General features: G+C 36.2%; 1 protein-coding gene across 1 annotated transcript in view; it reads right to left on the reverse strand.

The window, feature by feature from the left end:
- Positions 1 to 6064: 6064 nt before the first annotated feature.
- Positions 6065 to 15062, reverse strand: part of ZC2HC1A (zinc finger C2HC-type containing 1A) — a 41564-nt gene continuing 32566 nt past the window's right edge. The window contains exons 8-9 of the mRNA XM_049782020.1: positions 14196 to 14303; positions 6065 to 6917 (exon numbers count right to left, since the gene is read on the reverse strand). Coding sequence (XP_049637977.1) covers positions 6755 to 6917; positions 14196 to 14303 — 271 coding nt within the window. The 3' untranslated portion in view covers positions 6065 to 6754. The remainder of the gene's footprint in view (positions 6918 to 14195; positions 14304 to 15062) is intronic.

Genomic DNA, 15062 nt, shown 5'->3' on the forward strand with positions numbered 1-15062 from the left:
TGTCCTAGGTCAGCCACTTGGAAAGCAAATGCCCTATTGTGCCACTGCTTTGGTCCCATTTATCTTAATATAAAAACATATTGAATATATTTCATATATTTTCATTGTGCATTATATAATTAAAATCATACTTTATACAAACATATTTAGGCTTGTTTTGAAAATAAGGTATGAAATATAATATTGGTATTATATTAAAAAGTAATTGAGTTTTATAATTTACTACTTTAATTTTATCACTAAAAATAGTAATAAAAGCATTATGCAAATCTCTTCTATTTCATAATACTCCTTAAAAAAGTACAATGCAAAGGCCCAGATAGTACAGGAGTTAAGGCACTTGTCTTACCTGTGTCTGACCCAGTTCAATCCCAGCACTAACTATGGTCCCTTCAGCACTGACAGGACTGATCCCTGAGCAGCCACCAAAGCAACACCAGGCAAAATTACACGTACACCCCCCCCAAATAATATATATATAATTGATTTAATACATTAAAATCAGCATTTCATTAAACTATATTAAAGAATATTCACCGTTACTCAGAGCCATTGACAACCTCCTAACAATCTCTCATACACTGAGAATAAGTATAGAAACAAAAGTGTTTGGGCAGTGATAATGTAAGTGAAGTAGCTATTCGAGATTAGACTAAGGTGGGAAGGGCCAGAGTAATAAAACAGAGGTAGAGCTACTGGCTTTGCATGTGGCCAACCTGGGTTTAACCCCCAACATCTCATATGTTCCCCTGAGTACACCAATGAGCAATTCTTACTTGAGCACTACCAGGAGTAATTCCTGAGAGCAGAGTCAGGAATAACCCGAGTATTGCCAGGTGTGGCCCCAAAACATACTAAGCAGATGAAATTATCACAAGCTGTAGTCAAATTTAACTCTACTTCAGTAGAGAAATCATTTGTGTTTTATAGGTCCAAGAAAATCCACTGCACACACATCCATTCTACTGTCACTTGCATTTTCTTCACTCATGGTAGTGTAGTTTTCCCTCATGTTCTACCAGGTTACCTCCTAAGGATTGCGACAGGGATATTTAAGTATGAAATGGTCAGCTGCATAATTGTGGTGATAAGAAATCTCTTCAACATCTCTGCAATATGCTGTTAGTATCTTTAGAACAAAGTTCCATTAAAACTCACCTTTCTTTTTATCCTAAGTTGTAATTATTAGTATACATATCACCTTCTTATATCAACATAAAGCAGGAATTCAGTTTTACACTTTCTTTTGATTACTAGCATTTCATAAACTAAAAACAAAAAGTCTTTTATCTTTAAAAAGCATTCATATAAATGTATAAAATGTACTTCTTGTATTATTTGATTCACTAGGACTCCAACTTATATTCATATTAACGATATTAGACAATTTTAAAAAGTACTTTGATCTTAGGACTAATAATACAATGCATACGGTCACTGACCCAGATACATTCCTTGCTACATTTGGTCCCCAGAGCCAGTCAGGAGTAAGCCCTGAAAACCACTGAGTGAGGCAAAAAATAATAAAGAAGTTACTATCCCCCACCTTTTTGTTTTGTTTTGTTTTTGAGTCACATCTGGTGATAGGGATATCTCCTTGTTTTGCACTTTAGGAATTACTGCCAGTACTGTCAGTGCCTGGGGGACCATATGGGATGCCAGGGATCAAAGCCTGGTTGGTCACATGCATGGCAAGTGCTTTACTTGCTGTACTAACTCTTTGACCCCGAGTACCCTTATTTTAAAGAAGTGTCACTGTGTAACATGGAAGAAGCAATATAAAGTAACAGGACAAGGAGTTTTCAATAATGCACACAGGTATTATGCTTGCATTGTGTAATTGTTTCAAACAAAAGTACTATAAGGTCTAAATTTAAATATTTCTATAAATTCTATCACAAGGAGGACCAACACAAGCTAGATTGTTTCTATATAGTCAGGTGTAGACTAAAATATTGCTTCGCACAAATCTATAATTTAATGTCATCAAATTTTAAGTGTAATATTGCTAAGAAGTCTTTAAAATAATTGAAAGCTGGTGATTTAAAATTATCCAAAAGCACCCTCTAGTGGCATAGGGGCAATTCACATTAAAAACCAAACAAAATCTACTACATAAATCAATTTCCTGATATTTAAATGAAAACTTCTAGGGCTGCAACAGCAGATGAGTGGCTAAGAAACTGTGGTACATTTACACAATGGAATCCTATGCAGCCATCAGGAAAAATGAAGTCATGAAATTTTCCTATACGTGGATGAACATGATTTTATTATCCTGGGTGAAATGAGTCAGAGGGAGAGGAATAGACATAGAAACGTCTCATTATTAAATAAAATTAAAACATATAAAAGAGAGCATGGTAAGATGAGGGCAGAAAGGAGCAGACCATGATATGAAGATTTCAACAATGAACAGTGAGTGCGGCTGTAGCAGTAAATGCACTGATAACAACCATGAAAATGGTACTGAGAGAGAAGCAGAATGCCTGTCCAGTGACAGGTGCAAGGAGAATGGTGTGGGGGCATTGTGGTGGGAAAATTGCACTGAAGAGAGGTGTTCATTCTATGACTGAAACCCAACTACGAACATTTCTGTTACCACGGTACTTAAATTATTAAAGAAAAAAGTAAAACCTATTTCTGCAGATAAAATATTTCTAAGGCTGGAGAGTTAGTACAGTTGCTGTGTGCAGTTAAAAATAAGCCCTAAGCACTGCTGGGTATAGGCAGCCCCCAAACAAAAAAGATATATAATAATTAAAACATCTATAACATATATAAATAAAATTAAAACTAAGAAAACTTAGAGTATGTACATAATCTCTACTGTTATATTTAATCATATAAAGATCAATCTATCTTACTAAAAGTGTTGTATTTTGGATCTAAGTGATATCAGAAGGATCATATGTTTTCATGTAATTGACACAGATTCAATGATCCTCAGCACCACATATAATCTGCCGAGCACTGTCAGGAGTGATTCCAAAGCAAAACTACCAGACATGGTACCAAAAAGGTACTATTTAATGCTAAATATGTACTCACTGCATAAAAATACACACACACACACACACACACCATAAATACAGACATTCTGCTGGTTCTGTGTGTAACTCTATTATTCATCACTGCCTGAGGTTCTAGTCGTGATTAAGTGGATTCTAGGCAAACTGTGTCAAAGAAACTTCTTTTCTTGTTTTGGCATTTTGGGCCACACCTAGTGGTACTCGGGTAATTCCTGGCTCTGTTCAAAATTTACTTCTGACAGGCTTGGGGGACGATATGAGATGCTGGGAATTAAATGCTGCTGGGTCAGCAGCATACAAGGCAAATGCCCTATGCACCATGCTATCGTTTCGGCCTCTCTAGTAAACGTTTCTCAAATAATAATACTTTCACTCTTGTTTAAAATTTTAAGTATGATGATATGACCATCTATCACTTTTTATCATTAAACTGAATACTACTGACCTGGAGCTATAGAGCACAGCAGTAGGGCATTTGCCTTGCACACTGCCAACTGGGACAGATCCGGATTCGATCCCTGGCATCCCCGAGGGTCCCCTGTGTCTGCCAGGAGTGACCTCTGAGCAGAGTCGTCAAGAATAACCCCTGAGCACTGCCAGCTATGGCCCATAAAAACAAAATCAAACACACACACACACACACACACACACACACCCGGCTATGGAGCAAACACACACACACACACACACAGCTATGGCTCACACACACACACACCCGGCTATGGAGCAAACACACACACACACACACACACACACACACACAGCTATGGCTCATAAAAACAAAATCAAACACACACACACAAAGCTGAACAGTACCTATAAACAAAATCAAACACACACACACACACACAAAGCTGAACAGTACCTAACTACAAAAATCTCTCTTTTCTTCAACTTCAACTCCTTAAAAGTTTCCAATTGTTAAATGCTGTTGGCTATAGTGTATTTGAACACTTGAAATACTAACTTAAAACATCTGCAACTTTAAAATCCCAAGAAAATAATAATCGAAACATTTTTCAATCTTCATAAAACTATTCATGAAAAATATTTTACTTTATAAATTTTATTTGTATTTCAGTTATTTCCTCTTCTACCTAAATCTAGCTAAAAGATATTAATAAAAACAAATTGACATTTTTGTCACGTCTTTATTAAATAAATTCAAAATGAAAACATTATTTACAATAAAAACCATAGTATCAAGTGAAAACAGCAGCCATCATTATTTTGATTTTTCAAGCTAATAACTTACAGAATAATATATAAAATTTTTACATTTTAAATGTAAGCTTACTATCATTTCTTTACTTCTACCATTATGGCAAAGAATTATATAAATAAAATAAATGATGCATAGACCTAAGAAAGTCTTAAGAACTAATCTATTGCGCAATAAACAAAAGTGAGAAAAATAAGGAGTGATATAAAAATGCATTTAAATACATTGTCACAAGTTTTCATAAGTCATAAGTATATTTCTTCTACTTACTGTTGATAATATCTGGGCTATGAATTGGAACGATATATTACCGACTTTTTTTCCTGTGGTACATTATACAATTTACTTGCTACTACAAATTCAGAAATAGGCATGTGCTACTTTATCCTTTCCTTGGACAAAAATTATAGATTAAAAATCTTATTTGAAAATGTTCACTCTTAGATAAAACAACAGTAAGTTCCTTTTCATAACTTCTGTCAAAATAATTAAGACAGAAGAACATAAGGTATTAATATGAAGTCTAATGTACACAGTATTGTCCAACATTTATTATAGTATATTCTAGCTAAATGGTACTTTAAAAAATTATGTGACTAAATTGGGGCCGGAGCGGTGGCGCAAGCAGTGCTAGCCTAAGACTGACCATGGTTCAATTCCCCCATGTCCCATATGGTCCCCCAAGCCAGGAGCAATTTCTGAGCACAAAGCCAGGAATAACCTCTGAGCGTCACTAGGTGTGGTCCAAAAAAAATTATATGACTAAATAAACATAAGCCAAAAAATTTCAGGAAAGAAATGATAAAATAAGTAAAGTGACATTTGTAATTTTTATGTTGTTTATATTTTTGTCCCTAAAATAAAACATTGAATAATGTTAAAGTATACAAGTATACATACATTTCAGAAAAATTCTAAGACACAAAATTATACTCTGATCTTTACAGCTTATTAGAAACATAAGAAGCTAGAAAATGCCTAAGATATAAGAGATTTGATTAACAAATGAACAAACTGTTTAAAGTCAAAAGAAATTTTCACTAAATAGCCAAATATAGTTGCACAAATGAAGAGTACTACTAAAATATGTTATACTCAAAGTGGCAATAATTAAAGTTGCATCTTAAAGTTAAAAAAGAAAGCGAGTTATGCATCGAAATAATGTATTTTAGTAGATTTTTACTGTGGTAAGTGGAGTTTTAACATTAAATCCTAGAAAGGAAGAAAGAAATTTTACATAGTCTTTAACCTACTGATAACTACATCTAATTAAAATTCAAGATATTAAAATTTATTTATTTAAAAATTACATATATATTGGGGGGCAATCTGTGCAACACCCAGCGATGTTTGAAACTGGTTCGGTGCACAGAGATCACTCCTGGTGGTGCTCAGAAAACCAGATGCAATGCTCCCCAAAAGTATTGCTTCTGCTCCCCAAAAGCAAGTCAGCCATGTGCAAGATTAGAGCCCTACTCACTGTACTACTTATTTGGCCCTAAAATTTAAATACTTTTTACCTACATGCCGTATACTAATAATTCATTACTATAACTTTTATTAGGTATGGCGTGTGTTTTAAAATCTATTATAATTTTTTCTAAATGCTAATCTATAGAAATAAACATGGAGAATTTTACAGGAATTCTTTGCATTTTGTATTACATATTCAAACTTAGTAAAAATGAAATAGTAAAATACTCTTCAGACAATGAAATTTGAGGAAAAAAACAATGAAAGTGCTATTTGGAGAAAACTGGAAGCAAAAGGAAAATATTCAACTAAGAGACACATAGCAAAAATCATTCACTTGTAAGTAGAATAAGAAACTGTTTTATTTGTAGTCCTTTATCTCTTAAAGGGAATTTGCATAATTACATTTGCAAAGAATGAGTGAAGATCTTTATAGTATATAATAATACAAAGAAAGGAAACAAAACTTAGGGCTATTTTATCTTTTTTAGAAAATATTTATAAATTTAATGTGGAAGAGCTCTACAGAAAAATAGCCTAACAGAACTAGATGCAAACAAAATGCTCCTCCCATTTCAAAATTCCAAGTATTCCATCCTACTATGATAGTATATAAACAGATACCAATAATAGAATGTTTATTCAGTTTATTCTATGCAATTATTTAAAAAGAAAGCTTGAAGGGCAGAGCACAGGAGTTTGAGAGTTTCAGGAGGCATAGTTAATGTGCTTTCACAAGTACAGAAAAATAATACACATATTAATAAGTTCTTTCAGACAGTGACTATTTCTTTCCATGAGACATTATGGACTTGAGGTGTTTATTACATACAATATATATACACTATATATACATATATACACACATGCATTATATAGCGAGAGGTTGTTTCAAAAAATTGCTGAAAAATCACTTTAAATAATTTGAGCACAAAATTAACAAGACAAAGTGTTCTAGCTGTCCAAAAATGTGTAATAGTCTTAGAACTCTAAATTTCGGTCACCTTTTTTTTTTTTGGAATTCTTTTCACAGGATCATTCTTCTAATGCCACATTCACAGCAATATTTTGCCCATTCCACAGGGTATTTAGTTCCGCACTCATGGCAGAATTTTGGCAAGTTTCCAGAATTTCCTTCAATGCCTTTAATATTTCCACCATTAAGTGATGATACATAGTCTCCATCAGGCCTGCAGGACAGAAAAGTAGTAGAAACACAAAGTTCTTGTTAGCAGCTGTCAACCTCTGGAGAAAATAAACACGTATTATGTATAAATCAAAGTTGGTTTAATCTCATTTTTTGTTTTTGATTTTGTTTTGGGGCCACACAAAGTGTACTCAAGACTTAATCCTGGCCCAGTACTCAGGATTAAGTGCTTGCGGGACCATACACAGGGACTGGTTCGAAACCAAGTCAGCCACATGCAAGTCAAGAACCCTACCCACTGTAATCTCTCTCCAGCTCTCTTTCATTTTAGTATCTCTCAAATTCAGATTAGAAAACTAATCCCTTTATTACTTCTAGATGTTTTTTATCTGTTCTTGTTAAGATTTTTAATAGATGATTATCTATATCGGGGTCTCAAACTCGCGGCCCGCGGGCCCTCCATACAACATTTTGTGGCCCACGGCCGGCCTTCAAATATTGCAGTATTCGCGATTATTCACTTACTGAATAATCGCAATAAAAATCACATTAGTAAGAAAAAACTCACATTAAACATTCGCATACCCCGAGCAGTTCCGTTTGGGGTATGCAAATGTTTAATGTGATTTTTTGCGATTTTTTTCTTACTAATGCAATTTTTATTGTGATTATTCGGTAAGTGAAATCCCGTATGTGGCCCTGCCTCACCCCGACTTTGCCTCCTGCGGCCCCCAGGTAAATTCAGTTTGAGACCCATGGTATAAATATATACATGTATATATTCATACAGATGTATTATGCCCAGTAAAACCAATTAATAATATTTACTTGGACATATATGGGCTTGTTGAATCACTGTGATTTAATTATAAAATTTAATAATCAAATAAGCTGTTTGGATATTATACTACAGTCCTTATGCATTGAAAGAAAATCTGGAATGGAATTATACCAGAAGATATATATTTCCTCACAGCTAGATTCTTATTTCCTTTTAGATTTAGTTGGTCAGAAATAATATAGATTCCATCCTGTTTCCAGAGCGTATAGGAAGCATATAGATCAGGGGTCTCAAACTCAATTTACCTGGGGACCGCAGGAGGCAAAGTTGGGTTGAGGCAGGGCTGCATAAGGGATTCTGCTTACCGAATATTCGCAATAAAAAAATTGCATTAGGAAGGAAAAAAATTGCAAAAAATCACATTAAACATTTGCATACCCGGAACAGAACTGCTCGGGGTATGCGAATGTTTAATGTGATTTTTTTCCTTACTAACGCGATTTTTATTGCGATTATTCAGTAAGCAAATAATCGTGAATACTGTGATATTTGAAGGCCGGCCTCCGGCAAACGGCCCGCAGGCCGTGGGTTTGAGACCCCTGATCTATACATAATGTTACCTATAAAATACTAAATTTTCTATCTACATATATTATCTTTTTCAACTTACACATACACAAACTAGGTACTCAATAAACAGAAATCACTACAACAGACATTTCTGTCTTAGTTCTATTTTTTGTTCACTATTTATTTAATTATTTGTTAAGGCCACACTTGGCAGTGCTCAGGGCTCATTCCTGTCAGGCTCTGGGGACTACATGAGGTACTACTGAATTGAATCCAAGCTGGTTGTATGCTGGACAAGTGCCCTACCTGCAATACTATCTCTTTAGGCCTGTGTGTGTTCTACTGCTGAGGAAAATAATTTTTACATGTTACCATTAAATATTAAAATTAGGGTGGGACCACAGTGGTCTAAGAGGAAAAACTTATGCTTGCATTCTCTAGTGATCAAATAAAATCTACCCCAAATTTGAATTAGACACAGAATCTTGCTCAAAGCCCTTGAAAAGAACAGATGGCAGTTGCCAGAGATGACTGAGATTCCAGTATCAGGAGAGAAAACTCTCCCAGAAACAAATTGCTAGAGTGAGGAAGTAAACTCTAAAGTTCAGAATCTGGGGCAGAAAGATAAGTACAGCAGGTGGGCTGCATGTCTTACATCTGATCAAAGTGGATTTGATCCCTGGCAACTCATATGGTCCCCTGAGCCCAGTGCCAAATGGAACCCCTCAAAAACTAACAAAATATGAAAAAAAAAGGTTTCTAACCCGGCATCCTATATGGTTCCCCGAGCCTGCCAGGAGTGATTTCTGAGCATAAAGCCAGGAGTAACCCCTGACTGCTGCTGGGTGTAACCCAAAAACCAAAAACAAATAAACAAACAAACAAAAAAAAGTCTTTAACCCCAGGAGAACTCAAAGAACTATAGGAGAACAAATTCAATGAACTGAAACAAATACCTGGCCGGTACCAGACCCTGGGTAAAACCAATCCCTACTTTGAACTTAGGAAATAAGTGGCAATCAAGAAAAGACTCTGGGGAATAGGGATGGGAGGAAGGGGTACATTACACATACTCTCACACTCTCAGTACTTTATCCCTACAATCCTATTCTTGCACTACTGGAAATGGAGGCAAAAAGACTCCAAGATACACAGAGTTAAGAATTAGCACTGCACTAGCATACTGGGGGGGGGTAGAGGAGAGAGATATGGGATGCAAACTGGGACCAGGGGCGGAGGGAGTACAGCACTGGTGGTGGGAATGCCCCTCATTCATTGTCTCTATGTACCATAAATTATGCAGTGAAAGATTTGTAATGCACTTTGGTCACAATAAAAATTTAAATAAAAAAGTTAAAAAAATTATATATTACAGTGTTACTCATAATAGCAATCCTAGGTACTATTGCTCTTGAGACAAAAGCAAAAGTAAAGATAGATACTTGACTGAGTGAACCTCCAACTATTTGTAACCTGATTAAATATAGTAAGAAAAAATATAATGTTTATATTTGCAAATAAAATTGTTGACATTAAAAAAAAAAGAATTAGCACTGATAAACGTCAACCCAGTGGCCATTCTTTTTGTTTTTATTTTATTTTATTTTTTGTTTTTGGGGTCACACTGCACACTGCTCAGGGGCTACTCCTGGCTATGTGCTCAGAAATCATTTCTGGCAGGCTCGGGAACCATATAGGATGCCGGGATTTGAACCACCGTACCTCTTGGATCGGCTGCATGCAAGGCAACTGTACTATCTTCCCCACTCCTTCCCTGGCCCATTCATAACCTGCTGGAGACCCATTTCAATTTCTTTTCCTTTTTTTTTTTTTAATTTTGTTTTGATGCTCAGGGTTACTCCTGCCTGACTATGCTTTCAGAAATCGCTCATGGCTTGGGGGACCATATGGGACGCAGGGGGATCAAACTGAGGTCCATCCTAGCATCCTAGGTCAACTGCGTACAAAGCAAATGCCCTACCACTGTGCCACTGCTCCACCCTTCAATCTCTTTTCATAGAAGCTATTCATAAGGGCAAATCCCCAAGGTGCCTGTATACTACAAACTAACAAGGAGCAAGCTGGGAGCTGATTCTCTGAGCCAAACACACCCAGCTCCTCCCAGGCCACTGATGACAGCTAGCAAGTGAGCTATACACTCATCCCTATAAAAGAACACCTTGATGGCCTTCAAAAGCACGGATTGCACAGCACTGTACAAAATAGTAGCATTGTCTAGCATTAGCAAAGCACAACATCATGTAGTGTTAGAAAAGCATAGCACAGCACCAAATAGCACAGCATAGAATAGCATGGCGCAGCACAGAATAGTATAGAGCAGCTCAGCACAAAATAGTCTATTATACCATAATATTAATACAACATAGGACCACCAGTTAGCATGATCTAGTCAGTATGATATAGCATATCATGGCACAGCTAATCAGCATTGGAGTCGGCAGAGCACAGCATAGATCCTTATATTGCCTACTGTTGTGACACACCTGTAAAAGCACTTTTTCCTTTTTTGCCTTTCATCTTTCCTGAGTTAATTAGCACAAGCACCCTTAATTACATCAACCCTGACCCTCCAGTGATTTATAGTCAACTCTAGCTAATAAAAGTGGCAGGGAAAGCAAGCAGTAGAGAGAAGTTTGGCTGGTTCAGTAAGATCCAAGAAACTTCTTGACAACCCCTGGACAAAATGCACCTTTTCCTGTGACTGACTGGTTTCTTGTGTGCTGCTCCTGGCAGCTGACCCGACCATTCCAGGGTTGGCACGAAAAACATGAACATGGCAAATACCATGAACTGCAGGCAGCAGCCATTAACCCCTCAGAAACCAACCAGCCAATCAGAGAGCCCCAAAATTTACCCCCACGGCCTACCATGTTCAGTTCAAGTGGGTATACTTTCTGAGTGACCAGCCTCCTATGTCCATCCTACACTTGCAGTTTACTCAGTCACACATAAGCCTGAAAGACCACAGCCAAGGGAGCCTGAAGGCCACCAGACTTTGGGGAATTTTAAGCCACTGATTTTCACTCAGGCCTCTCAACCTTGGTTCACAGGTAGCTCCTGGCATTTTCTGTCCCAAAGGCCAAGTTACATCCAACTTATGGCTATTTAAACATGGCCACACCTCCTACCATCAGTTGTGATTGTGAAACCCTGGTCACCATGCCAGCCTGCTCAGACATAGTGACACACTGGTATTGGGGCATGCCTCAGCTAATGTAGTGAACCTTGTCAAATACTAACATTGCATCACAGGACATCAAGTTTGCTTGATCTTGGTAACACAGTTGGTGCTAGGCAGAGGCAAAGACTAACTCCCTATGTTTAATGCTAATGCTGTCATTGTGTCCTTGCAAACACATTTCTGGTTGCTGCCAGGGAAGCTGGATTCCTACAATACTGATGTTGCAAACACCATCAACTGTGAACTAAGGTCACTTGGGCATGTCTCAACTTGATGTAGCGAACCTTGTCAAATACTAATATTGCATCACAGGACATCAAGTTTGCTTGATCTTGGTAACACGGTTAGTGCTAGGCAGAGGAATAGTCAAACTCCCTATGGCTAGAGCACAGGGAAGTTTAGTGCTAATGCTGTCATTGCATCCTTGGAAACACACTTCTGGTTGCTGCCAGGGAAGCTGGATTCCTACAATATTGATGCTGCAAACACCATCAACTGTGAACTGAGGTCATAGTCCAGGTCCGCCAGGCTCAATGCTGTGGTTGCTACAGGCACCTGTGGCTAAAAATTCCCAGAAGTTGCTCTGGTCCACAAAAATGGAGAGCCACAGTCACTGTGAAAAATCTGTGATGTGTACCCCTGATTATCACTTAGGCTGTCTCAAACTGAAGTCTTTTGGGCATCATATAGCACAGGCATAATAAAGAAATGGAGGAATTTTCTAAGCTCCCTGATGCAGGCCTCCAAGTCATGATCCTAATGATGATAAATGAAGAAGTCAATTAAAGAAATGCTTAATTAGGATGGAGAAAGTATGATAATATTCAAACAGGTATCATACTAAAGAGTGAATTAATGAGGAGAGTTAAATATAGGGTCATTTATAATGACCTCAAAATGGAATTATCAGATATAATTCTAGAACTTTAGATATAAATTCTATAGCAATCTTACATCAGAAACACAAGAATACAAATAAGAAACAATAGGATCTACTGACTATACAACAGGCAAATAGTAAAATACAAGCAAAGGAAATGAGAAGTCCTAAAACTAAAAACTGGTATTAAAAATACTAGCCACATGGAAAAAGCATGAGATTGGCCCATATACGAAAGAAAAAAATGGATAAACTGAGATCAAATTCATAAAATGAATAGAAGACACTGACAAAGCAGTCCATGATATAGGCTACAGAAGTATCCATAACAATTTTATTGCCAAGGAAAAACAAGAGCAAAAGATAAACAAATGAGATTACATCAAAGCAAAAACATCCCTCGCTATGGAAAAAAAATGACTGAAATACCAAGATATTCCATGGAAGGAGAAAAATTTATTCATACACTATTCTCCTGATTTAAGAACTCAGAAAAATTTACAACAACCAAAAATCGCTCCATCAGTGAGGAGAACTGAAAATACATTTCATTCAAGAAAACAGAGAGCCAATGGGCATATAAAAAAAACTATGAGCACATATTGTCAGGGAGATACAAATCAAAATAACAATGAGATCACAGAAGGGAAAAATGCCTTCATCAGGAAAGCCAGAGTGCTTAAAAGGGTTCTTGAAATGTCAACTTGAAATGCAAGAGTCCTGGATTCTATGTCCAAACCCTGTGGAAATTCCACAGCACTGTAGGAAGCCAAGGCCCAAAAATGTTTCTAGAGTGAGCATTGAGTTCTGCTGAGTATGGCTAAAACAATGTTAGAAATCAGGCCAAGAGGCCAGAGAGATAGCACAGCACAGCGGTGGGGCATTTGCTTTGCCTATGGTCTACCCAGGAGGGATCTGGTTCGATTCCAGCAGCCCATGTGGTGCCCCAGCCTGCCAGGGGTGATTTCTGAGTGCAGAGCCAGGAGTAACCCCTGAGCAGCACTGGGTATGGCCCCCAAACAAATCAATAAATTAAGTTAATAAAAAAAAAAGGAATCAGGCTAAGATGGAGAAGTAGAAAAAAAATTCTTATTATGAGAAGTAAACTGATTTCACATTTAAGAAAAATGGTATGGAGAGTTCTCAAATATTAAAAATAGAATTATCAGATAGTCCAGCATTTCCACTCCTAGCTACTTATCCCAAGAAAATAAAAAGACGACTATGAAAAGATATATAAACACTGATATTCACTGCAGTGTCATTTATAATAGCCAAGATCTAGAAAAAATTCTAGTGCCCAACAAGAGGACATTGAGAATGTATGATATTTATACAAAATGAAATATACTCCATCATCTCAGTAAAGGAGATATTAACTTTATCAATGTCCTACTTAAAAATAAAAAAAAAAACAGTACTTTAAAGGATCCATTATTTAATTTACAGTGTTAAAAACAAACATTTGTAGTTTGGATTTGAATCTGATAAAAATAAACTAATCCACAGGGCCAGAGTGATAGTGCAGCGGTAGTGTTTGCCTTGTATGCAGCTGATCCAGGAAGGACCTGGTTTGATTCCAGGCGTCCCAAATAGCCCCCAAGCCAGGAGTGATTTCTGAGTGCAGAGCCAGGAGTAACCCCTGAGCATAACCAGTGTGGTCAAAAAACAAAAACAAAAAACTAAAGATAAATTGACCTTGTACATTTATAACAAAACTAAAGAACAGGAAAATATATATGTCCAAGTTATTTCTTTAGTATTCAACTTTAAAACCTAGCAATTTATATAATAAAAAAGTTTATTTACCATTAATACCATAATACATATTTTGAAAAAAAATACACATTTTTCATTTTAATTATTTGAATAGCATAGCTAAACATACCTGCACATATAGCTCTCGGTATTTGTTTTTCTTTTGCTTGTAAGCACTCCTGAGGCAGGATTCCGTGCCAAACTAGGTGGTGTGGAATTTCGAGGTTTGATGTTAGAGCTAGGAGAGATGAAATAATATAATTTTACTGAATAGCAAGCAAACATCTATAATTTTGTTTCTATTTTTTTTAATTTTTAAAAATAGTCTGCAGAAGTAAATAAAAAACTTTTACAGGGGTCCTCAAACTTTTTAAACAGGGGGCCACTTCACTGTCCTTCAGACTGTTGGAGGGCCAGATTATAGTAAAAACAAAAATTAGAAACAAATTTCTATGCACACTGCATATATCTTATTTAGAAGTGAAAAAACAAAATGGTAGTAAATACAATATGTAGTCCGCGGGCCGTAGTTTGAAGACCCCTGAATGTAGATAAATCTTCCAGATATAAAAGCACAGTAGTTAATACTAAGGATAAACCGAAGCTACTTATATTTACTATCATTACTCGAGTGGTATCAGTGATCAATTAAAATATGAATCTTTTAAATAAAATTTAAAAGTTAATAACTTCAAAAGTCTTCCACCTTTTAAGATATAAATTTTAAAAATATAGAATTTTTAATATTTTTGCTAAAATATTAAATAGAAGTATATTTTGTTTCCTCAAATAGAGATATATTTTGTTACTTATGGATCATTAAATATTATTTTTAACCAGAGAGGTAGATAAGAAGGATGAATCATTAGCAGGATATATTTATGACAACAATTTTCAACCAAAAAAAAATTAGTTCTTGGACACGGCAGCTGAAAAGAAAGTTAAAATGTTTCTTATAGATGAATTATTTTCTATTTTGGTAATCTCACCAACAGTC

The sequence above is a fragment of the Suncus etruscus genome, chromosome 10, assembly GCF_024139225.1.
Source record: "Suncus etruscus isolate mSunEtr1 chromosome 10, mSunEtr1.pri.cur, whole genome shotgun sequence".
Classification (NCBI taxonomy): Eukaryota; Metazoa; Chordata; class Mammalia; order Eulipotyphla; family Soricidae; genus Suncus; species Suncus etruscus.